Source organism: Chiloscyllium plagiosum, chromosome 34, assembly GCF_004010195.1.
Source record: "Chiloscyllium plagiosum isolate BGI_BamShark_2017 chromosome 34, ASM401019v2, whole genome shotgun sequence".
NCBI lineage: Eukaryota > Metazoa > Chordata > Chondrichthyes > Orectolobiformes > Hemiscylliidae > Chiloscyllium > Chiloscyllium plagiosum.
Window position 1 is genome coordinate 11,726,618 of NC_057743.1, and position 26,294 is coordinate 11,752,911.

General features: G+C 38.3%; 1 protein-coding gene across 2 annotated transcripts in view; it reads right to left on the minus strand.

The window, feature by feature from the left end:
• mtor (mechanistic target of rapamycin kinase) overlaps window positions 1–26,294 on the minus strand; it is a 367,086-nt gene that overhangs the window by 86,703 nt on the left and 254,089 nt on the right. For both annotated transcript variants that reach the window (XM_043675589.1, XM_043675588.1), the window contains 6 exons: window positions 25,831–25,931; window positions 22,625–22,740; window positions 16,344–16,421; window positions 8,137–8,244; window positions 3,853–3,978; window positions 3,069–3,200 (listed from right to left, as the gene is read on the minus strand). In XM_043675589.1, the coding sequence (XP_043531524.1) occupies window positions 3,069–3,200; window positions 3,853–3,978; window positions 8,137–8,244; window positions 16,344–16,421; window positions 22,625–22,740; window positions 25,831–25,931 (661 nt within the window). The remainder of the gene's footprint in view (window positions 1–3,068; window positions 3,201–3,852; window positions 3,979–8,136; window positions 8,245–16,343; window positions 16,422–22,624; window positions 22,741–25,830; window positions 25,932–26,294) is intronic.

A 26,294-nucleotide genomic window follows, 5' to 3' on the forward strand; every position in this document is an offset into this window, starting at 1 on the left:
GATCAAGTCTAAGCTCTGCAGTCCTGCCACATGAATGGTGTTGGTCAATTAAACAACTCACTGGAGGGAGGAGGCTCCAAATTATCTCAATCCTGAATGACAGAGGAGCCAAAGACATCAGAGCAAAAGATAATTCTGAAGTACTCATGGAAATCATAATCAGAAGCATCAAATGGATGATACATCCTGTCGTCCTCCTCTGGAGGTCCCCAAAAATCAAGGTTTCAGTCTCCAGGCACTTCAACTCACTTAATATGATATGAAGAAACTACTGAAAAATCTACAGGTCCTGACAACATTCAAGCAAAAGGACAGAAGACATACTCCAGAACATACCACACCTGTGGCCAAACTGTTGTAGTAAAGCTTCAATGCTGGCATCAATCAACAATGTGGAAAATTGCCTAGGTATGTCCGGTATATGAAAAAAAAAAGGACAATTCCAACCTGATCAATTACTGGCTCCATCAGTCTGCCCTTAGTAAAGTGGGTGAGAGGGTTATCGTCAACAGTATTATCAAGCAGCACTTGCTTAACAATAACTCACTGACAATCAATTTAGATTCTGCTAGGGTCACTCAGCTCTTGATCTCATTAAGCAGCAGTGGTTGGGGGAGTGGGGGCTTGCGTGTAGTGTGCTGCTGCCTTGTCTCCTAAACGGGGAATGGACTTAACAGAAAACTCCGAGGCCCAGAGGAAAGGCATTGAATCAATTATCCGAATAGTCAATTATCCGTACGAAATAGTGCCAGCCCATCTCGTTCGGATAATCAAGGTTCCTCTGTAATTGGTTGTATCACCTCAACTCCAGGACAGTTCTGCAGGAGATCCTCAAGGTAGTGTCCTCGGCCCTTACACTTCCTGTACATTCATCAATTACCTTCATTAGAAGGTCAGCAGTGGGGATATTTGCTGATGAGTGCACACTGCTCAGCACCATTTGGGAGTCCCTTGATAGTGAAGCAGTCCATGGCCAAATGCAGCAAGGACTATATCCAGGCTTGAGCTGACAAGTGAAAACTAACAAATTCCAGACAAGTGCCAGATGATGACCATTTCCAAGGAGAGAATCTAACATCTAATATCCATTCCCATCACTCAAACCTATATGATCAACATCCTGAAGGTTATCATTGACCAGAAACTTAACCAGATTGGTTTTATAAATACTGTGGCAAGAAGATCAGGTCAGAGACCAGAACTCCTGCAGTGAGTAGCTCACTTTCAGTATCTGCAACGTCTGTCCAGCAACTACATTGCACAAATCAAGAGTTTACTACACTTATCCGAATCATTGTCGCTCCAACAACACTCAAGAAGCTTGACAGTATCCAGAATAAAGCAGCTTGCTTTAGAGGCACCACATCCACAAACATTCACTTCCTCCACAGCTGATGATCAGTAGAATAGTGTGCAGCATCTACAAAAAGCGCTGCAGAAGATCACCAAAGTTCCTCAAATATCAAATCCACAACCATTGCCATCTCGAAGAACAAAGGCAGTTGGTACACAGGAACAGCATTATCTGCAAGTTCCCCTCCAAGCCACAAATCACACTGACCCGTAAATATCTCACCACTCATTCAGTGTCGTTGTCAAAATCTTGAAACTCCCTCCCTAATAGCATGTTGATATACCTTCACTGAATGAACTGTAGTGGTTCAAGAAGGCGGCTTTTCAAGTGTAATTAGGGATGGACACTAAATGTTGGCCTAGCCAGTGAAGCCCACATCTCTTGAATTGATTTTTTAAAAATTCTCTTTACATAAAATTAGCAACTCAAGTGCTTTGCTGCCAGCACAGGTTTGTTCAAACTAAAAATGATTTATTTTCACCAAGACATCATAGAAATAAGTGAACTGTATTCAGGTGGGAGTCTGCACCCCTCAATTTTGCTATTTGGGTTCCACTGAATCATTCAAGAGGGTTTTGGATGACTATTTGAATAAAAATAATCTGCAAACATATGTGGAAAGACATGGGATTGGCACTGGGTAACAATGTCCAGTTAACATGCAAGTGCAAGCACAATGGGTCAAATGTTCTCCTTCTGCACTGTAGCACTTGTGAGATTACGTGATTCCTTAATAAGCTTAGGTGCTCAATTCTGAAGAATGAAAACTGGAGGAAAGGTAATCACAATAATGTGTGCGAATGTGTACGTCTGTCTGTCGGGAAGGGGAGAACAATTATTCTTTTGAGGATATGATTGTGAATCAATTTGAATTGAAACATGATCTATGAAAGCACTACACCGATGTTCAGTTGAGAAAAAAAACATATGTTTAAGATGTTCATTTTGAGTGGGAGACTAGGCACATTAGCCTAGTTACTAAAGCATAAAAACAAAAGAATGGAATATTGAAAACGTAATTCCATACCTGGAAAGGAAATTATTCAATTATAGCTCAGAAAATGTAATGTGTTACAATAAGTAACAACTCTAACATAAAACAAATTTTGGCATCAGCAGTGTTAAGCTGATGAAACCATAACTGTTCATCGGAATTGACAAGATACAACATAAGGAACACCACTGAATTTCAGAATATTTAATGTGTAGTGCAAAAATTAACTTATTTCAATATAATCATCATGATGAAACAATTAAGAAATCACTCCATATTTAGTGTAGGTTCAACAGTCACCTTGAAAGGAAAGAACAAAATATTAAGCTAGTTTCCTTCCAAATTATAAGGGTGGGAAAAGGTTTTTGGTTCCAATTAAGCTTGGCTTTCCACTATTTGAACTCCTTCATCTACCATCTGATTGCTTGGAATTTTCAAACAGGTTAAAATCATAACTTTTAATTTATTGCACATCACCTTTTTAGCTGAGAAGTTGCTTCTGACAAATTATCATAAGTTATTTTTCATTAAACATATTTAGGATCTATGCTCCTATGTGTGCTCTCTTATCTAAGTTATGTATTTAACCTCTCTCTTATGACAAAAGAAAATAGTTTGGAACAATCATTTTATGAAAAAAAGGACATAAAGCCTATTAACTCATGCAGAACTGACTGCAGTCTGTAATTACTATGCAGTATACCATGAGTTGTAACCTACCTTGCGGGTACTCTTCCACATGTACTTCATGTAAGCATAGGTGACATGGGGGTGAACTGTGGACAGAGGTTGATCAAGGTGCTTTGAAGGGTCTACACCAAGCAGCTGTACCAGGGTCTTATGAGCAAGAGCCTATAGACAAAATAATTACATACAGAGTTCATTTGAAAAATAACCCTTGAAAATAAATCACTAATTATTTTTTGTTTTCAAATTTTAGTCTGCATACTTCCTTTGAACTTTTCCTAATAAAAGTTTCAGGTCCACATTTACGATGGACCCCTCATGCTCTGTTCACAAGTTCATGCTAGTTGATGAACTGTCATGTGTAATTACGGCAGGCCACATTTTCAAAAGCCATATTATAAATGAGAAAATTTTTAATGCAAGTATAAAACTAAGATCACATTGAATAAATGGGGCAGAAATGCATTTGCACACCACAATTCAATTAATAACTCTTTTGATGTGGTCTTACCTCCTCTTGTACGATGTAATTGGAGATCAATTTGCAATGAAAATTTTATGAAGGAACATTTATTAACTGTGGTTGTGTTTTTAAAGCAAAAATCACTTTTTTTTCAGTTCTTTACTTCATTCACAAAGTAATGGGATCACATTTTGATCATTAACAAAAACAAATCTTCATAATTCAAAGCTGAGTTGTTAATGAGGCTCTCATTACTCAATTACTCTAATCCCCAGCATCTGCAATCCTCACTTTCACCTATTAAGGAAGTTGTTGTTGTCTTAAAACTACATAACTTCTCCAGGGAATTCTTACCAAACGTCCATTCTTGCCACAGAGACTTGCATACTTTAACCAAGTCCTCATATCTTCATGTGGACCAATGACAAGGGAGCGAACCATTAGGATTCGTTGCCAGTCTTCGACTATCTGCTGACAGCCCTATTGGAGAAATAGAGATGGTTAAGAGTGAATGAATGTCAACAAATGTTCAAGCATTTCTGCAATTCTCCTTAGTTTACTAATTTTCTTTGATCCAACTGTACCATTTGTGATATCCCTAGATTTGTTTTTGTGGAATAGTTATGCTAAGGCCACACTTCAAATGGAATGTTATGGTACATCCTTATGGTTTAGTAGGTAATTGTGTCATAGCGTGTGGTATTAAACTCAAAATGAGCCAAATTTACTTTTGTCTTAAGTCAACTGATTCCAATCAAAACCAGCAAAGGGAGGAAAAATAAAATCTTTCCAGAACAGAGAACCAGAACAGTGAGGGTGATTTGAATGAAGTTTATATGATTCTGAATGGCCTTGACAAGACTGACATGAAAAGTATTTTTACCCACATTTCCTCTTAATTTCTTACCTGTTGTGGGGATCTGCAAAGCTTGAGCACAGCAGCAATTTCCAAAACTGAAAGTCAATGCTGCAATCCGCAAGGTAACACAACTTAAGAGGGAATCACATGGGTTGCATGGTGGCTCAGTGGTTGGCACTGATGCCTCACAGCGCTAGGGACCAGAGTTCGATTCTAGCCTTCCGTGACTGCGTGTGGAGTTTGCCCTCTCTCTCCTGCCTTGTTTGTGTGCTGCATAGAGCCATTTGCCGAGTCCATCAGGAAGGATGCGAGCCTGAGAGGGGTGACTATTCCTGGCAGCAGGGGCCTGCAGGTTAAGGCCTCCCTGTACATGGATGACGTCGCCGTTTTCTGCTCGGATCCACTGTCCGTGCGCAGACTCATGTGCATTAGCCTTTTTTTTTTAAATTCGTGTGACTTCTTAAAAATTAATTCTCATGACTCAAAGTTCCCAGGTTTTAATAAGGTTGATTTAAAGAGACAGCACTTGTGTTTGTGAACCAAACTGCTGTGGAACAGCATTGCCCCCTGTTGGCTTGGTAAGTGACTGCAAGACGCATAATGTCCTCAGTTTAGTTTGCCCATTCCCGCTCTCAGTCAGCCGATTCCAGCAAAGGCAGGCCAGCAGCAGAGCGTGCTAGTTTACATTTGGTGCCTGCGGGCTAGGCAACTGGGGGAGTTAGGAGAGAGCGTCACTCTTTCCCGCACCCCTGTCCCCATCCCCGATATTCTGACTGTCACCCATTCTGCAAATGCTCACTTGCAGGTAACTGTAGTGCTCTCCATTGTTAACAACTTCCCGATGCTCACCAGAAAGGCTAATGTTGAAGGAGCAACCATAACCTATAAGGAAAGACCACTGTGTTTCTGCCGAAGTTAAAAGGGGGCCTGTCAAAGCCATTTGGCAGAATGCCTCATCACCAGAACTTTCCAGCAAGCACCAAGACATGGCTTGGCTGGTGGTGAGAAGGGCTCTGCCTGTGTGATCCTTTATTCACGCCCGGACTCTCAGCCGCACCGCACGCTGCCCTCGAAGTGGCTGCGGCTGCGGGGGGGACGAGACTGTCACACACCTCCTTCTGGAATGCGCCTATGCAGAAAAAGTCTGGAGAGGAATGCAGTGGTGTTTGTCGAGGTTCGTCCTGAGCAGCGCCGTGACGCGGGACTCCGTGCTCTACGGCCTGTTCCCCGGGACGCACACCGAGACGAACATCAACTGTGCCTGGAGGATCAACAACTCTGTGAAGGACGCTCTCTGGGCGGTCCAAAACCTGTTGATCTTCCAGCTGAAGGGGTTGACCCCGACTGAGTGTTGCAGACTGGCACATTCCAAGGTCCAGGACTACGTGTTGAGGGACGCGCTGAAGCTTGGGGCAGCTGCCGCCAAGGCGCGGTGGGGAAAGACCACCGTGTAACATCTGCCTGCCTAAAGAAGAACAGGGGGCCCGCGCAGTCATTTGGGCTCTGCTGACCCCTCAGCTAAGAATGTTATCGTACAGACCTGTAAATAGGAATGATTACTCTGTTTTTCAGTATGCAAACAAAAGGAATGTTTACATATGTATGGCATGTCCAACTGTACAGACCATTAAAGTATTTTATGAATAAAGTATATTTTTGAAATAAAAAAAAGACTGTGTATGGAGTTTGCACATTCTCCGTGTCTGTGTGGGTTTCCTCCGGGTGTCCCGGTTTCCTCTCTCAATCCAAAGATGTGCAGGTTAGGTAAATTGGCCATGATAAATTGCCCACAGTGTTCAGGGATGTGTAGGTTTGGTGCATTAGTTAGGGGTAAATGTAGACTAATAGGGAATGTGTCTGGGTGGGTTACTTTTCAGAGGGTCAGTGAGGACTTGTTAGGCCAAATAGCCTGTTTCCATACTGTATGATTAATCTTGGTGAATCCAGAAATAAGGTACACCGCTTTAAAATTAGGGGTCACACGTTTAGGACAGAAATGAGTGGAATAGTTTTCCCTCATAGATTTGTGCAAGCCTCAGAAAGCAACGGAGACCGGATCATTGAATATATTTAAGCCAGAGACGAATGATATCAAACTTATAGAGGGTAAGTGGGAATGAGAAATTTGAAACTCAAACAGATCCTCTATGATCTTTCTGAACGATAGAACAGGCAATGGGTTAAATGGCCTACTTCTGTTTCTCATTCATATGTTCGTAAATCATTTCAAGTTCCCAAACTAGACTGCTATCACCTGTTAGAAATGTGGATCTATAGATGTTAAGTGTGAACAGCACTGGAATCATCTATAGAAGACATGGAATAAAACCAGCACGCCGACAGTGCGATTTACACAAAGAATTGTCAATTCAGCACTGTACTAAAAGGCTGCCAAGAACATTAAAACTGTGCCTTAGCACGAGTTAATACCTTTATGAGAGAAGGGCAGAAAGCAAGGGGAGGAAAAGAATATTAAATCATTAATTTGGCAGTGTGATATAGAAACATACCCAAAGACCTCATTATTAGAGCATATACCACCATTGGATCTGGCTTACATCATTGGGCCATGCTTGCCAAAGAATTGTCAGTGGCCAAAGGAAGGATAAAATAAAAAATAAATTGAAAAAACACACACTTATAAAACTAAATTAAAACTTGAAAAGCTAAGGCTTATGAAATAAGGAATTTTTTGGTCTATTCATCTTCAAACACAGTCAGCACTGGGCATATAATCATTTGATTGTAAAAGACGAACTGAAAACAGCTTCAAATGTTCTGCGTATTTTTACTTGCAAAGTCTGGTGTATGTAAACGAGGGCTTGAATGCCATCGTAAAGAGAAACTTCACAAATTTTCTTTAACATAAAATAGAGTACTTGTCTTAACTCATTTCTGCTTTCCTTCAAATATACACCAGGAAAAGCAAACTGAAGTAATCCTGGCCTTGAAACAGTGTGTGGAAGCAACTTTGCATTCATCAAATAATACAAGATAAATTCTACAGGGAACTGAGTTTTTTTTAAATCAGAGTTTTCAGAACTAAATAATAGTTGAAGGATTCTGAAAATATAAAAACTTATAAAGAAAAGTTATGGCACAAAAGTTAAGAGTATATAATAATACCTCATCTTGATTGAAGCAAAAAGCAAATCTAAATTTCAAGTGTTGAAGATAATAAAAACCGAAGTATCTGTAATACAGTGGACTCGAGCTTTATGAGGTACCACTGACTCCACTTCTTGAACTAAAATGTTGAGGGTGTGTGAGTCCATTTACAAACTGAATGGATGCTCTTGCAGCATTTCAACACTAAAAGCAACATTAATTGCTTTAAGGTTAGACTGCTTCTCCTATCTCGAGAAGGATCGATTGTCTAACACTGCAATCTCCACAGCACTAGGGGGAGCACTATCCACAGTTGGGATTACACGCAATCCCACCATGCCAAGAATCCCAGGAAAATCCAAGGACTTTGCAGTAATGCAGAGAAGAGCAGGTTTAGGTGGCTGGGTTTTGGAAGGTGTCGAGTTCCAAGTTGTAAAATAAAGACTTTGGTGGTTGTGTTCCCAATAGCCCAGGGCTGGGTAGTGTGCTGCAATGGCGATCAAGCTCCTTGCCGAACCCATACGAATGAAATTCTTGGACTCCCAACTATTATATGGGCTTTCTGTCATGGGTCAAATACTTGCATTGGTGGGATGACCATTAGTTTGTCACTTAAGAGCCTTGAAAGGCCAAATGGTGGGCAAACCATTCAACAATGAATGCTGACTTGCCTGAAGTCGTTCCCACCAGGTTTGCCTGATGATCTCCCTCCGCTCTGGAACCAGTTTATATTGGATTACCTCTTCCAGTTCTGACAGCATCTGACAGGAGACCATGGCCTAAAGAAGAGAGATTCAACACTTGTTACTTATTCTTGTTATTCATAACTTGTGGACACAAAAAGTGAAATGAGGAAAGATCATTGCATTTACCCTAGGTATTAGATGATACAACTGTGGAACATATTAATGTATCATGTATTAACAGTAATATGTGTCCTATTTTAGGTTCTTCCCTCAGGAGTTAACTTAAGAAAAATCTTGCCTATTCTCCTTCCAACTTCCTAAGGTAATCAATTAGTAGACTATGTTAATGTAACAGTTTAAACTGATGTAACTGATTAGAAAAGATGGGTTAATGTACCCCAACTTCCTAAGGAACATGTTAAGTCCATCCATTAGGCTAATATCAAATATTAGCTAGCAAATCTTTCTGTCTTCAATGATCATATGCCAAATATATCCACCAGCCTTTTAAAATTAATGCAAGCAATGTTGCCTGCAATCAGATCTGTTCACTCTTTCCTTGACCTACAGAACCTTTGTGACTAATACAGTACCTGAAGTTCAAAAATATTAGCTATAGAGTCATTGAGTCATGCAGAATGGAAAGAGACCCTTTGGTCCAACTAGTCAATGCCGAACATAATCACAAACAAAACTAATCCCGCCTGCCTGTTCTTGGCTCATATCCCTCCAAATCTTTTCTATTTACATATTAATCCAAATATCTTTTAAACATTGTAAAAATTGAAGTCTGACTGCTCAGTGTTACAAATTACTCCAAAGTCTTTATAGATTCTGGCAATTCTGCTGGACATGAAGGATTCGATGAAATTATGTAGGAAAAGAAGGGAATTCTTCCAATATGGTGCTCAACATTCTGCCTGCAACACTAAAAATGATGGAACTAACTAATCATTCCTTTTGGAAAGAGTTTGCTAGTGAAAATAAACTTGCATCTTCTGGCATGATGGCTGCTGTTGTTCCAAGGCTTTGGCGCCCGATCATTATCCAAGTTCAAATATGTACGTCAAATGACACCAAACTGAGAGGTGCTCCACAAGCAATCAGATCATTTAAATTTACTGCAGCGCTTCACACATGAATTGTGAATGCCTTATGAGAAGAAAAATTTAGCAATAGAAAGAAAATCACTTAAAATGAAAATGGCACGTCATGTAATCCAAGGGCCATGTGTCAATTCCATGTATGGTTACTGTGATGAAATGACTACAAAACAGGTCCAGTTATCGTATCTGTAGCATGTTCTAAAACATTTCACAGGTCGTTAATAACTTTTCAAAATGTAGATTCCATTTTGTAGATGAACATGGCAGTCAAGGTGCCCACTACAAAATCTCTTGGACAGCAAAAATCATTCACATTAGTGATTAACTGTTTTGAATTTCCCCTTCACTACAAGTGAGGGCAAAAAAATGCATCTATAATAAAGCTGACCAAATTTTAAAAGATGCCTCAAAGTGCTGAATATTCAATTCTGTTTTTGAAGTGCAGTCATTTTTCATGTAGTACAATATAAATTGCCAATTTGAGCATTACAAGCAAGAAATGAAATTAAAAATTAGCCCATTGATCAAAGAAAGAATGTTAGCAAGACTGCTGGAAGAATTTTCTTTTCTACAATTATTACCATGAGACCTTATTACATCCACAAAACATGTCCTTATCTTCATACATCATCTGAAAATTAATAAACCAACATTACTTATTTACATGAAGTGAGATGTGACATATAACTTTCCCATTCGGGATTGAAGTGCTCATTTAGCTGACTCGTGACACAAATCCATTGCAATGGGCTGTAAAGATACACTTGATTTTTCAAAACTTAATTTCCTAAAGTAAGTATGAAAAGTAATGAAATTCTTTTTTTGTAAAAAACGCAGTTTAAATGAATTAATTTTCTGAATACAAAATAGGTACAATTTTAAAATTTTAGTTCAAAATTATGTTTTGTGTACAAATATTGCTGATCCCCTGGATGTCCATATGGCAGCAACTTGGGAATCTAAGTCACTGCTTCGATGCATTATAACATCTGACAGATTATTTTATAAAAGTTACTTTTCGTATTATGTGATAGCTAGAAAATAAAAAAAAGTTGATAATTTCAGCCAGCATTACAACTTTTCACAATAAGCCAGAGCAAATTTAAGATCAGACAGGGAGACAAAAATGGGATTAAAATTGGAAGCAATTTCCCCCCCCAACCCTTGCATCAGATGAAATGCATGCTTACTGCTCAAATTCATTTACCATGAATTTATTATATTTCTTTCTCTTGAGACCTATTTTCCTTATTTCTTGCTTTTCATACTGTGTTAGCTCCTCTCTCGGGTGCTCACAGCAGTTCATATTTCTTTGAATAAAAGAAAATGAAAGTCCTTGTCTCTCAATGTTATTAGAATACTCAAATGTACCTTTTTTCTATATTCACTGGAGACCAAAATTGTTCAATTTGAACGTAATTTCCTTACTGGAAATAAACTTACTGGCATCTAACTCTGAAGACTCAAACAAAATTGCATACTTCACATTTTGACAGGAGATGATTAACTCTTGGAAGTATATTATTTTTGTGATTTTTTTTCATGATCAAGAGTGACATTCAATTATATATTTAAGAAGTTTCTGATCCATTCATGTTTTATAATTAGTTGCTATGCAGTTAATTCACTCATTGGAAAGTGAGTAAGAAGCCAAAGATCCCCAGATAGCATCTTCCAAACCCACAACCACTTGAATCTAAAAAGACAAAGGCAGCAGATACATGAGAACTTCTGCAAGTTCCTCTCCAAATCACCATCCTGGCAGCATATGGATTGCAGCGGTTCAAGAAGGCACCTCAGCACCTATGGGCAACTACGATGGACAATAAATGCTGGCCTACCAGTGACACCCACTTCCCACAAGTGAATAAGAAGTGAGCAACTGGGTTAGTATTTCTGCCTCTGAACTATTTGGGGTAAAGGTCCAGTCCTGCTACACACAACCCTGGCCAAAGGAGGTCAAAGTTTCACCACAAAATTCTGGGCTGCTGTGTGAGAGAGAGCCTTCCTGCTAATGGGTAATTTAATCTTTAAAGCCCCTTTAACTGCACAGGGTTAACATCTTAATTGGCTAGTATAGTCCATTTACAGATACTACCAGTGCAAAAGACCTCTTACCAGAATATGCCAAAATCCATTTAAATGGCAATTTGAGATGGAGATGGAGAGAGAAAGTTTAAGAATAATTTCAAAAGGTCCCTTGAACAAGGATGGATGATCAAACTAAACAAGGAAGACGTTGGAATGGACAGGTCTCCTACTTCGTATAGCTCAAATTAACAAAGCAAAAGTGGAACACAAGCAGTTATCTTTACCAAGTCAAAAACAGCTTATGGCGACCACAAAAAGCGTGTCCTTAAAAGTCAACCAGTTCAGTTTGCAGAGATTGGACAACGTGCACAAGACATTGCTCAGTGATCCACAAGCAATAGATTAAAGTTGTGCTATCTTGCTATATCCAATTATGAAAGATGGGTCTAAATGAACATCCCCATTCTTAATAATGGTTAAGCCCAAAAGGTCAGTTGAAAAGTGAATCTGAAACGTTTGCAATCTTCCGCCATGGGTGCTGAGTAAATGGCCTATCTGTGCCTCCTCTGAAAGTTCTAGAGATTGCAGAAGCTAGTCTTTAACTAATTTGATTCACTCGAGAAATGGCTAAGTGAACTATACATCAAAAGCTATTATCTCCAACGATATTTTGGGCTGTACTATTGATGATCTGAGCACCAGAATTAGCTCCACCCTCAACAAAGCTGTCCCAGTGGAGCTACACTGGCATCTACACGGCAATATGGAAAATTGTTTAATTATGACCTATCTGCAAATACAGGACAAATTAAATCTGGTCAGTTACCACTCCATCAATCTCTCACTCACTTGCGGAATAATGCAAGGTGACATTGACAATCTTATCAGGCAGTTCATGCCCATCGACTTTCAGTTTGGATTCTGCCAACATCACCTGGCTCCAAGCCTCTTTACAACATTTGTCCAAACAGTTTGAATTCAAGAGGCCAGATAAATGTGGCTACTCTTGACATCAAGACTTCACCGCACTGAGCATTGGACCATGGAGTCTGGATAAAATATTGCACCTCATAAATGCAAGGCAACGATTATCTCTCCTTGATGTACAAGGACATCATCTCATTGAATCCTTCATTAACATCACTGGGATCTGACTAGAAATTTAACTGCAAACCAACCACATGGTTGCAATAGCAGTTCACAGGTTGGTAATTTTATGGCAACTATCTATCTAATTCCCCAAGCTTTGTCTACCATCTACAAAGTACATGTCAGGAGGGTGAGAGAATATTCATTACTCAAGACAACTGACACCGTTTAGGACAATGTAGCCTGCTTGTTTTTGGCATTTCATCCACTATCTCAACATTCAGTATTTCCACAACTTGTGTATAGTCGCATCAGTGTGCATTACCTACAAGACGTAACAATGCAATTTGCTAAGGTTCCTTGTAAGCCACTTGCAAAATTGACTCCCCACCCCACTGTCACCCACCTTGACAAACCCAAAATCTAATACTCCAAATCTGACATGCTCCAGCCTGAACTCCTGGACCCGAAACCACCTCTGTCCAAACCAACATGACTCTCCAACTTCAGAGAGTCTGGCAGACTAGAACTCCCCCACATAGCCCTGACACCCGACAGCCCCAAAACTGTCCACACTCTCACCCTCCAACAATCTCTGCAAATTAATTGATGCTTCCTCATCTGTTGAACTAGACATTCCTCCAAATAGCACCCTCACAACTCATCACCCACCTGCATTAAGCACTCTTTCATTCACCTGGTACCCACCCCACCCTCCCTTTTACCTATCTGGCATACCAGCTACCTCATCCACTTGGCATACTTTCTTTTTATCTACTCACTGGCCACCCTACCACCTTCATTTACCTTTCCTCAGTTGCTGCCAATGTGGCTTTAGAACGATTAACTCCTGAAATATGGCAGCAAGTGTCATAAAAAAAGGATAAGTCTTTGTCCATGATGTTGCTCCTAAGCAAAGATGATTTCTCATGGCTTCCTCCAGTGGACATAGTTGGGACAGGTGAGGCTTGGAACTCAGATCATAAAAATCACCAAGTAAATAGACAACTTTAAGAAGAATGCCCTCAGTCAACTCCATTCTGACAGTAATTGGAATTTCTTTACCATTTTCTTCAAGGACCATGCACACTGTCCAAGAGTAGCTTACACATTTGCAATGTGCAAAGGGGAATATTCAGACAGATATGCAGAAACTGAGAATCCAAACTGCCAAACATTCTATGCATCAAATCGCATCTTGGGTGGCACAGTGGTTAGCACTGCTGCCTCACAGTGCCAGGCACCTGGGTTTGATTCCACCCTCAGGTGACTGTCTGTGTGAAGTTTGCACATTTTCCCCCTTGTCTGCGTAGGTTTCCTCGGGGTGCTCCAGTTTCCAACCACAATCCAAAGAAGTGCAGGCTAGGTGGATTGGCCATTCTAAATTGTGCATAGTGTCCAGGGATGTGCAGCCCGGCTGGATTAGCCATGGGAAATATAGAGTTACAGCGATAGGGCAAGATTTGGGTCTGGGTAGGATGCCCAGAGAGTCAGTGTGGACTTCATGGGCTGAATGGCTTGCTTCCACACTATAGAGATTCTACGATGACCCAGCATGTTCTCTGATCTATGATCTTCATTGCTCATCACTGGCTCTCAGTATCAAATACCTCAAAGTAAAATAATGCATTCTTGTGCCACTCCCCTTCTCTCTCAACCTATTCTTGTATTTGAATTTCTATACATTACAGGCAACATTTTCTTTTAGCACATTTCTTCAAATGCAGTCCTGCAAATAGCAAACTGTATAATAAAGAAGAGGAAGTGCAATGATGACATCAGTATCACATGATTATGCAGAGAGCTCCAGAAAGATCAGAAGCTCTAAGAAAACATACATATCTATTATAAAGCATTACAGAAGGAAGTGAGGACTGCAGATGCAGGAGATCAGAGCTGAAAATGTGTTGCTGGAAAAGTGCAGGTCAGGCAGCATCCAAGGAGCAGGAGAATCGATGTTTCGGGCAAGAGCCCTTCTTCAGGAATGAGGAGAGTGTGTCAAGAAGGCTAAGATAAAAGGTAGGGAGGAGGGACTTGGGGGAGGGGTGTTAGAAATGCGATAGATGGAAGGAGGTTAAGGTGAGGGTGATAGGCCGGAGTGGGGGTGGGGGTGGGGGTGGAGAGGTCAGGAAGAAGATTGCAGGTTAGGAAGGTGGTGCTGAGTTCGAGGGATGGGACTGAGACAAGGTGGGGAGAGGGAAAATGAGGAAACTGGAGAAATCTGAACTCAGATTCTCCTGCTCCTTGGATGCTGCCTGACATGCTGTGCTTTTCCAGCAACACATTTTCAGCTATAAAGCCTTACACAAAAGTTTAAAGGAAAGCACTTTGGGATTTAAGCAGATACAGTTAGGAGGCTAAAGCCAGTTAGATGCAATCACATAACAAAATAAGTAAAGTCGCCATAGTCTCAGAGGACTAGAGGCTTCTCTCTCATTACAGAAAGATGACCAGTGGCGGTTTATCCTGAGAATCGCCAGAAGGTGATATGGTAATTCAAATGGTATGGGAATTGAACCCATGCTGTTGGCATCAAACCAGCCCTCTACCCAACTGAACTGAACCCATAAGAGAATTAAAAAATCAATAATTTAGGGGAAAAATTCAACAGCTATTTAAATCTCAATTTTCTATACAGTTGCAACTGCTATAAGCGAATTCTGAGAAAACAAAATGCACTGAAAATTAATCAAAACACAATAAGTCAAATGCAACACTTATGTGGATATCTATAGAACCGAACTGCAACTTACAGGTGTTATAACCTCAAAGAAAAAAACTTTCTTACCTCTGTGCAGCTTCGGCATTATTTAAGCCAGCATTCCACAAGGCATTTCTACAAAACAAATCAAGCCCACTAACCTACAAAAATTTATTCCTTATAGTATACTCAACAAAGATCAGATAATACAGCTCTTGATGTCTACAGGATGTAATAACCAGGTTAGAAGGAAATTACCATTAATGGGAAGGAAAACTTATGAGTTTGCCAATAAATTTAACTTGTTATTCAACATTATTGAGTTATTCATCAAGGTTTCTTAATTTTGCAAAGTAATATATATCCTTTTAACTGAGTAATAAAGTGTTTGAATTAGATTCCACCCCATATGGAATTACAAGTTCAATGGTCTGAAGATGCCCTTTTTAAACAAAAAGAACACCCAAATGATGAAATAAGGTTTTGGGAATGAAGGACAGTAACTACTTTAAGTATCTTAATTAGCTTTTCAACTTAGTTTCAACAACCCATAAATTTATGACTCTGCTAAGGAGCTGTCCAGAGTACTAGGCATTCTGATGTATGTTTTTAATATAGTAAATACCAACCAGCAGAAAATGACTAGGTTTTGGCTTTTATTTGCCAAAACAAAATATGATCTATTAACTCAAGCTATTAAAGCCACATGGAAACAAATCAAGTCGATGGAAATCTCGAGCATAGACTTGACACTGGCATCAATAGAAATGATTAATTATTGTGTTGTATGCTTTTAATTATCATACTGCGCCAGCCATATTCACATAAATGTAACAGTTGTAACTTTTATATTTTCCAATTTTAACAATTTATTAATGAAACAACCCACAGTTCAAGACTAATGCAAAAAGTATGGATTACCCGATAAATAGCTCAAACAAACTAGCACAAATGTCTGAGTGGCGAGTCGAGAAATGTTTCTAATTATAACAAGCAGCAGCATTATTGGCAGTTTTCACCAAAAAGTTCTTCTATGAATTCCAAAGCCTGTATTATTATAGAGACTGAACTATAGTCTAAATTGCTCTTGCACAGTTCAGTTAGAAGCTGGTAACATGGTATGACATTAGTTGGCAGCATTGGGTATAGGGAAAACTGCCAAGTTTAATCATTTATTAGATCATAAGGCATATATCACTAATGAACAAACTATGAAACATAAGAACAATAGATGGATCATGAAGTTCAATCTTTATTAGACTTACCCCATAGGCACGGCTGTAGCTCTCTCCAGCCATAGCAGTTAGCTCTGTATCCAGCAAGTCTCTGGCCTTGTCAATGCACTACAATGAAAGAAGAAAAATATTAGATTGCTTTATTAATAGGTCTTATATCAATATGCTGCTTCATCCTTATTAACTCTTTCTTCAAATCCTATTTCTAAACCACCACCAGCACAACACTGCACCATCTTCACATATCCTCAACCACCAGAAGCAGCCAGACACAGAAATTGTGAAGTTCAGCTGAACATGGGAATAACTCCCCCACCCCCCCCAGCAATGCTTTTGTGGCCAACAGCAATAAAAAAGCCACCAAATATAATTATGCCTCTGTTCCAGTAGCTAGATACGTTATGGCCCGAGATTGAATATTTAACTTCTGAGGAAATCCAATACAGTCAAACGAAGCAAGCTTGAATAAGTATGAAGCAATGTGACAGGGTAGCAATTTCACCAAATTCCTATTTCCAGCTTTTCCCCCCATACCCTTTAATTATTCTTCAACATTTCACATCTACTCTCAGTTTCCTCCTATATCAAGGTACACAGCAGTGGTTGCTCAGACCCCACTCTTGAAATAAAAGCATTTTATCTCTTACGATCACAACAAGCAGGCCCACTCACAGTAACTTTCATACTTGTTCATTAAAGCACAAGGAATTCCTAATATTAGTATCAGTGGTGGGCATAATGATAACATGAAGATATCATAAATTAGAATTCTCTACTAACAGTCGCAAATTTATGCAACTACGCATCTTACACAATTTGTTTATTGTAATTAATCTAGTTTTTAAAAAGGTATTTATTCTTCTGGTTAAAGCAAGTTAATTCTAATTCATGAGAAAAGAAAATTGTTGAAACTTTGTGTATAATCTATGTATCATCATATATTACGGATAACAGTACATGAAAATTCTTTTGAATGCAAGATATATTGTTACTGTAGAGGACTTTCAGATTTCCCAAAAATCATTTTTAAAAAAATTGCCAGAAGGAAAGGTCCCTTCAAATGATGTCTTGGCAAATATCTGAAGGGACTGCATAAGCTGATCAACGTTAGTCTTAGCCAAATTCTGCATGAATTACATTTCATGTGTCCTTTGAACATCTTTAAACACATATCTGCCTTCCACCTGAATAGCAAACACTATTATTACTCAATATATTATGAGAGGTAAACAGCAAGTACCTGTATTTGCTGAAACATCAAAATTAAACATATGAATTAAACTTTAAAACATACATGCTGCAATACTCTGAGGTATGAGGAGTGAAGAAACTCAAGCCAACATCTGAAGTACATTAAGCAGTACTGAAATGATTACAGCAAGCAGGAGTACTAAGCATAAAAGGAGGCACGGGTAACAAATATGAAAATAAAATTATCTCCAGCCCAATGTTATTAAAGATCTGAGTTTTATGCATGGAATTGTCAAAAGCTGTGAATGATTTATTAATGAGGTCAGGGGTTGCTCCAACTAGAGTCGACAACAGGAAGTAGGTTAGAGCAATCAGGGCTCAGTATGAAGTAAGAGAAAAACAGCTGGTAGTAAGAACGATAGACCTAGTGACATAATTTTAAAGCCTCATATGGCTGGCGTAGAGATCAGCACTCAGCATGAGACATAATCTTCCATGTGTGTGCACAATTGAATGAGGGGTTTGGAACCATAATCACAGACTTCTTTAGTGCCTCTGGTGCCTTTGATCAAAATTTAATCAGATTTCTAAATTTGTTTTTGTGAAGTTACAGAGTGGAAATGTAATGCTCACATACAGATGAATGAAGTGCCCAGTACATAAATCTGTTCAGTTTCAGTAGCTGTGGGGAAGATTGAAATCATTAAAAGAAAAATTTGTATTCATGTAATTATATCACCTTCAGGAGAAAAGAATTCGAATCTGCAAGTAAAAAACAGGCTCACTAGCATTTGGAAAACATTATAATTGAATTTCTTGGTGGAGACCAGAGACTAACATTCATTGATCAGTGGAATTTTAATGCAGGTGATAGCCCACTGCTGTTCATCAGCTTTGACGAGGGGTTCCATTGTTAAGGAAAGACGCTGATGTTTTGTATGAAGAGCGTTTATCTTGAACATGTTTACATCCATATCAAAAGCCCACAGACATGAAAATATTGTAAACTAGAAGGGGCAATTTTTCAATGGTTTAGCATTAGTGTAATTGTGTTTTAGTATATTACAGAAGTTGCAAATAGATTTGTGGCATATACAAAGTGTATTGAATTGGTTGAATTGCATTGAAAAGGATAGTGCTATTGAGTAGAAACTCTAGCCCTGCTCTTTTAAATCAAAAGTTGGTTCGTATCCCACCCACTGTTTCAATACACATCTGCACGTATATTATTCAGCCTCTTAACATTTTGGCTGAAAAGCAATCCTCATTATTTCTGCATTTATATACGCCATTTTGTTTTGTATTGACTGTTGTTTATTAACTCGTGTGTATAAGGAAACCCCCTTACTCTCCCTACTTGAAAGGGATTGCATTTTTATATTTATACTTATTTGGGCATATTTTATGGCTTTAAGTTGTCCTAAAGCACCTTCACAATTCTAGGTGACTACATTTGAAGTGAAGTCACTGATGTAATATAGAAAAATACAGCAGTTTCTGCACAACAATTTACCATAAACAACACTGAAATAAAGATTCAGAGAAAGCACTTTTCTGGTCAAATTGATTTCAGCAAGTTGAAAATAAAAGAGCAAAGATAAACTCAGAGTATGTTGTGAAACAGTGGATTGGATATGAACTAAGTTTTGATTTAGAAGAGCAGGGCCAGAGTTTCTACTCAATAGCACCATCCATTTCAGTACAATTCAACCAGAACCAGAGAAGAACACCTTGGAATTTAAAGGGTAATTTATATTTTAGTGGAAATCAAGTTTCTTTATTCTTTTGTATCGATTTGGAAGGAAAAACGCTTGTAAACTGAATCCATTCACAAACTATTCAAATTAATCACCTTTCTGCCTTCTTGTTAACTGATCCTGTTTGCAGGCCTTCCAGGAATTTATCTAAATCAAGCTTCATTTTTAGGAACATGGACACTTATAGGTATATTTCAAGGTTTCTTAAACACACTTACTAAGAATCTGATAACGGTATCCTAATCTAACTAGTAAACAGATCTGTACAGTTTTTAAAGTTAATCAAAATGAGTTAATCAAAATGTGAATTGATTAAAAATATTTATTTTTTATGATAATCTCACTTGTGGTTGCATTAATAAAGCTGAACCACTTTAAAATATATCAGGGAATTTTCTTTTAATGCAAAACCAAAAAAATTTGCATAAACGTATTTAGTATTAAAATGCTTCTGTATTGAGCTGGTTTTCATGGAGGATTTTATGTTGAACAATAGCTAAATAACTTTAATGAGTCTATATTGAGCTGGGTCGTGGAGGATTTTATGTCTGAGCAAATAAGTTTGAATACAAATTTTAAAAATTATTCAATTCCATCAGTGTTTGCAATTTTGAGAGAAAATTGTGTTGAGATTGTTACTTGTCCAAAATAGAAAGTTTTGACCAAGATGTCTGAAGTAACCCCAGAAAATAAAATACTCTCCAAGATTGATACTAACCTGGACTACAGAGAGATTTAAATATATTGATGTCTGTAATTTATTCTTCTACTGTAAGCAAGGCTCTCCTTAGTATACTGTTGCTAATAACAGCAGTCATCAGCCTTAATAACAATAATGCTTACATTCAAGAATCAATTTGTTTGACATCACAATTTATGCTCTGAAATATTCTTGACGTACTTAAAAAACAAGTTTTTTTTTAAGAGTGCAATGACAATCTTGCAGAAAAAGAAATATTGCAACCATTCAGTAACCGTAACATTCTACTATCTGTAATGTTTGAATGTTCAGTTATTTTGTCCTTTTGTTGAGTAGCTCTCTACTCTTCTAATTCATGTTTGGGGATTACTAACCTCCATGGATCAGTCAGATCAGACATGGTACTGATGCATCATTGAAAGGAAGTTCTCTTTAACAAGCTGACCATATTCAAATACAACAGTGCTGGTAATTTGGATAATGTAAAGTTCTGAACTCTCAACCTTCTTCCCCATAGGCAAAATTACTAGCTTTGAAAATCTGTTCACGGTTTTTAATTCATATTTATATCTTAAACTATATCCTTAGCATTGAACCAACATTTTAACACACCATCTTACTAAGTATATAAGGTACAAACCTTGGCTTTGCTTCAGTGTATTTTCTCGATAATACCACCACTATGTACTGGTGGTGGTAACAGCAAACATTTACAGGCTACTTTGTGTTGGATAGTATTGAGTTTCTAGAGAGCTATGGGATCCACACCCATCAAGGCAAGTGAGCTGCATTAAATTAGATTCTCAAACACAATGCATAATTTGATGAACAAGTTTTGAAAGTCTATAGGTGAGTTACAAGCCTTAGAATCTGAGCTTTTGACCTGCTTTTGTAGCCAGAGTAGCTCCAGTTAAGTTCTTAGTCAACGGTAGCCTCCATGATGTTAAAGGTGTGATTTTTAACATGTTAGAATTTGGAAATGTGTTCGGAATAAATACATATTTAGTAGATATCTTAAATAGGTAATAGAATGGGTTGGTGCTCAATGTTTTGCATTGATTGAAACTGTTTAAGACTTTGTTTCCCTCGAAATGAACTCATGTAATGATTACTTTCATGTGGCAAATGTTACAAGTAGGCTGAAAAGGAGCCATGAGATTTCTGAAGTAGTGGTAGAGCAAGCTTTTAGATAAATAAAACAAAAGAATATCAAAGCTGAATTAGAATTTTCATTTAGCCTTGCTTAATGGGATTCTTGCTGAAATGGAAAAATGAATGTGCCTGTGGAAGTAAAATAAAAATTACTTTAATAAAAAACTTTATGCTTCAACAGTCTAATCAAACAAATAGAGCCTTGAGTGTGAATAGATGTCATGAACTAAACCAGCCTTACTGCTTCAGGCTCAAATAACTGATAGCCCAAACAACGGATTACCTGAAAATAGTTAAAACTTAGAAATAAGATGAAAGGAACATATAAAACCAGTTATGGGAAACAGTCGAAGGTGAGGTAAGGAAAGAAGGTGTAAAGTCTTGATTGATCAACTGAAGGTATGTGCAAAAGCTTTAAGACCTCATAACAGTTAAATGACAAAAGGACAAGCTTCTACCCTATGATTTAGACTAAGAATTAGACATTTTATTCGTATTTTTAATAACGGAAACTTTTATGATGAACAAATGCCCTGTCAAAAGTTCACTCAGATTAATGTCCGAAAACCACTGTGAAGTGAGAGACTTTGGGAAGCCTCCTAAGGGTAAATACATGTTAACAATCTTGGGTAATTTGTAAAGTTGTGATGACACATGACATTGAAACAAAGGGAGAAGAGGAAAAAAGAAAAACTGTTCATCATAGCAGCCTTGCCTGACCTGGACCAGTAGTCATGGTCACACTCTTGTGCTGCATAAGTAGTGTGCTATACATATTTTTAATTGATTTATTCAAACATCTTATGACTTGCCTTCTGGCCTAGAGGCAGGGACACCATCACTGTACTGTAAGAGACCTAACTACTATGTTTTTGATATTTTCTAATCAACCCGATCAGAAATGTTCATACGCATCTTTACAGCAGATGGGACTTGAATCAAGCTTTCCTGGCCTAGAGGTTGAGTGACTGCAACAGCACCTCAAATCCTTTACTGTGTTCTGTTTTTCTCTTGATTTAGTCTTGCTATTTTTCCCTTACTAGTTTACAACTTGTAGATATTTTATAACCAGTCTGCTCACAGATATTATACACATATCCAGAGTAGATGGGTTTTGAAACCAGGCCTCCTTGTCTGGAGGTAGGGTCACCAGCACTGCACCACAACAATTTCACTAGTGTGATATATTCTGCATTAAAATCTCACTAAACTCAACAGACCCTGTGTACCAATTTTTCTAATCAACCCGGTGAAGAGATGGTACATCTCTGGACCAGGTGGGATTTGAACCTGAGCCTCCTGGCTCAGATGTAAGAGAGCCAACAGTTTGCATTCACTCAATACTTATTGATTAGATAGTGGAGGACAAATTGTGCTTAACCTAAACTAACATCAATTGGAAAGATTAGATCACTATTAATAGAAATGATGTTGAATATTAATAAGAGTCGATCAGATAGTCTCTTGTCCTGATCAACTGGAGAAGTTGTTCTGTCAGAACCTACACATACCTGCTGGGCTAAGGAGAAGAGGTCCTGATGTAATGCCAACACAGCTCTGTAGAAGGCACCATCATGAGTATCTCTTGGAATCATACAAGCATACTCTTCCATACTGTCCCAATGACCTATTAATAAATACAACAAAGCATAATCAGCAATGAGCGAGAAACCAGATATGAAGGCATGGTATTAGCTGAGGTGTTATGTAATACGTTATCAAATGAATCTTGGGTGGTTAAATTCCCAGTTACAGGATATTTGTTATGTTAAACAAAATTGACTTCATTTTAAAAGAAAAGCAGAAACATTCCACAAATAACCAACATTTCTGACAGCATCTTTGAAAAATAGAAACAGAATTAATGTTTCAGGTCAATGACCTTTCATCAGATTATCAACTTCCGTTTCACTGTCACAATTGCTATACTGGTTCTCAATAAAAGCACAAAGGTCCAACTAATTATTGTCTATTATAGTTGGACAGGTTTTAACTTGTTTCACAACAAATCCTATGAATGTGGCACTTATGTTGGCTTGTTAAATAATATCACCTGGCAAAACTTGCAGTAAAATGAAAATGCACTTTTTGAAAGAATTGGAGTGACAACAGATCATTTCAGTGCCAACAATTTTTCTTCTTTTTTAAATCATGTCCAGTTTTCAAATGGGAAATGTAAGGCTCTAAGCAGCTTCACTGTTTTCTACCAATTATCTTTAAATTCTACCTGTACTCTTTCATTATCTGTCCCTGATCTATTTTTCAGTAGAATTGGTTGCAAATCAATTTGTTTACCATGAATCTCCTCTTGGGTTCTACTGCCCATTTGGTAAAAGGAAGAAAAACCGTAAAATTAATTTTCAATTACTGAAACAGGCTTTGGAGAGTTGTTTTGAAGCCTCAACATTGAAGATTGACTCAGTTCCCTCAAATCTGAACAGGCCAATCCTGAACATACATAGGAAGACTTCTGTCAATGAATTAATTTGCAGCAGTTGGGTAAGAAAGGCCAGTATTGGAAAGAGCAGAATAAACATGATCATTTTCAAATTCCACTTGTTTGGGTTGACTAAAATACAGAGGAACCACGATTACCCAAATGACACGGGTGCAGAGTATATTGTTCAGATAATCGAATATCAGATAACACAGTTTAGCCAAGCATTGGGACCTTGCAATCTCATTTGGATAATCCACGTTTGGATAATTGAGGTTCCTTTGCATACTGAAAAACGAAAATATGAAACATGCAACTTCACAAAACAGGAACTTTGTTATTCAAATATCTGTGGATTAATAGTTACCCTGTTCCCCAGCCACAGTAAAAGGAAAGCTTAGAAACTAAAGGAAACACTTTTCTCTAATTTCAGCAAGTTCCTTGATATTATATTCTGGAGTCTGACAGCTGCGAATGGCCTCTCCTGAATAATCAATGGCTGCTCTCAGCAAGCGAAAAATATCCAATCTGAGGCTTTTTTCAGTCCAGTAAAAACAAATGTGTGTTAGTAACTTCATACTGGAGAAAACGTCTATACATCAAAGCAGAGCAGTTTGGAACCTGCATCAACAAAATACTAAAGGCATATTACTTCTGGTTTTCAATTTTCCTTTTTCCAAAAAAACGTTCTACAGTGCAGTCAAAACACAGGGCAGACTGTTTGAGTGTATGAAATCCTTTCTCTCCCCCTACAATCCTCCATCATTTGCCTAGGCTGCAATGCAGTAGTCAAATGAGACTTAATCTCAAATCTTCACAAATATTGTTGCAAATCAGTTGGTAGCAACTGTGTGACAATAGCTCAGAAAGAAAATAACTTCCATTGCAATAGAACTGGAGCCTAAATAATAAAAACAGCAGAAGAAATCTAACTGCACTTCATATGACTTGTGGCATCTCATGATGCTGCTACAATGCACTCCACTAGTCACACTTTGATCAAGAATCTGATTACTCTGTCAAATTGTTGTCATTGTGATCATGAGTCCTCATTTTAGGCTTTAAAAATTGCAATTTATGAAAAAATAACGAATAAGGGCCGGTGGATTAAGGGGTCAAATACTTTTAGCCAAATTGCCCTTGTTCGTAGTATCTTGCCAGGCTTAATAACCTTTGAACTCAATAGCTTAACTTTAGTGTCAGATTCTTAACACTGAATGTCCCCTTTAATTCCAGTTAAAATGTGGACCTTGCTGTAACTAGAGTGACTGAGGTGAACTGCATGAAACTATTGAAAAGTTGAATAAGTAGATGAGGGAGAAAGGAATAAAAGTTGTGTTGCGGTGAAATGGCATAAAGTAGAATGGGAGCTTGTGTGGCAGTTAGGTCAATGGGTTGTATCACTGTTGCAATTAGTATATCATAGAATCTCTACAGTGCCAAAAACAGGTCATTTGGCCCTACAAGTCCACACCGACCCTCTAAAGAGGAACCCACCCATTCCCTTACCCTATTACTCTACATTTACTGACAAACGCACCTAACCGACACATCCTTGAACACTGATCGGCAATTTAGCATGGTCAATCCATCTAACCCGCTCATCTTTGGACTGGGGGAAGAAACTGCAGCACCCAGAGGAAACCCATGCAGACACGGGGAGAATGTGCGAACTCCACACAGATAGTCGCCCGAGCTGGAATCGAACCTGTGCCCCTGGTGCTGTGTGGCAGCAGTGCTAACCACTGAACCACTGTGTTTCACCATGCAAGTTACTATGATTAATTCCACACAATCCTTTATAATATAATCCCATCAGGAAAGAGCTAACATTTAATAGAACATGACAGTAAATAATGAACAGCTTTGAATGAAAATACAAAGCTACAGATAATGAAATCTAGATCATAATACATACTAAATATACTTTGTTAGGTCAGGACCCAAAATCTCCAGTGCTTCTCGGTGAGAAATGACTTTTAATGAGGCACCTCAGTGGTTGCATCTTTGCATAAAGACCATCTTTAACAGACTGATGAACTGTGCCTTTACTAGAGTACATATTTGAACAAAAAGGAACTGTCTCCAATTTAAACCTGAAGAGTCAATTTATTATTCTTTTCTTTTCCAGATGCACATCCATCCTCATCAGAAAAAAAGAGGCTTCCATACAACTAATTAGCAACAAATTCTATATCACACTGGTAAGATTAAAGTGAAATTGTAGCAGTAACACTAATTGCACATTAGACACTTTGATAATTGAAGGTAATCACATACCTAGTCCCCATGCAGCTGCAGCTGCCATTCTTGCCATTTTTGCTTGTGTGTCCTCACATACCATTGTCCACTTTTCACAACACTGCTGATGGAGCTGTCCCCTGAAAGAACAGGTGCAACAAGTTTACACTGCTGAAATTTTCAACTGCCATGAATGTGTGTCAGAACATGTCCTTTTTCAAAAACCTTTGAATGATATTGATTTACATGTTGGTTCATTTTTTAAACATAATTCTTATTCACTTTTTATCAGAACACCATACCAGAAATTGGTTAGGTGGTATTTTTGGCACATTTTTAGAGGGTTTCTCTCCCTGAGCTTTAGCAAGTTCTCTCATGCTACTTTCCTTATCTATGTACCACGCCCCTACTGCACCCGGTCATTGTATTTTCCCCATTTGCCACAGACTACTGTAGGATTTTCAAGAATTCCTGGTGCTGGATCATCTTTAAAGTCTAGCCAT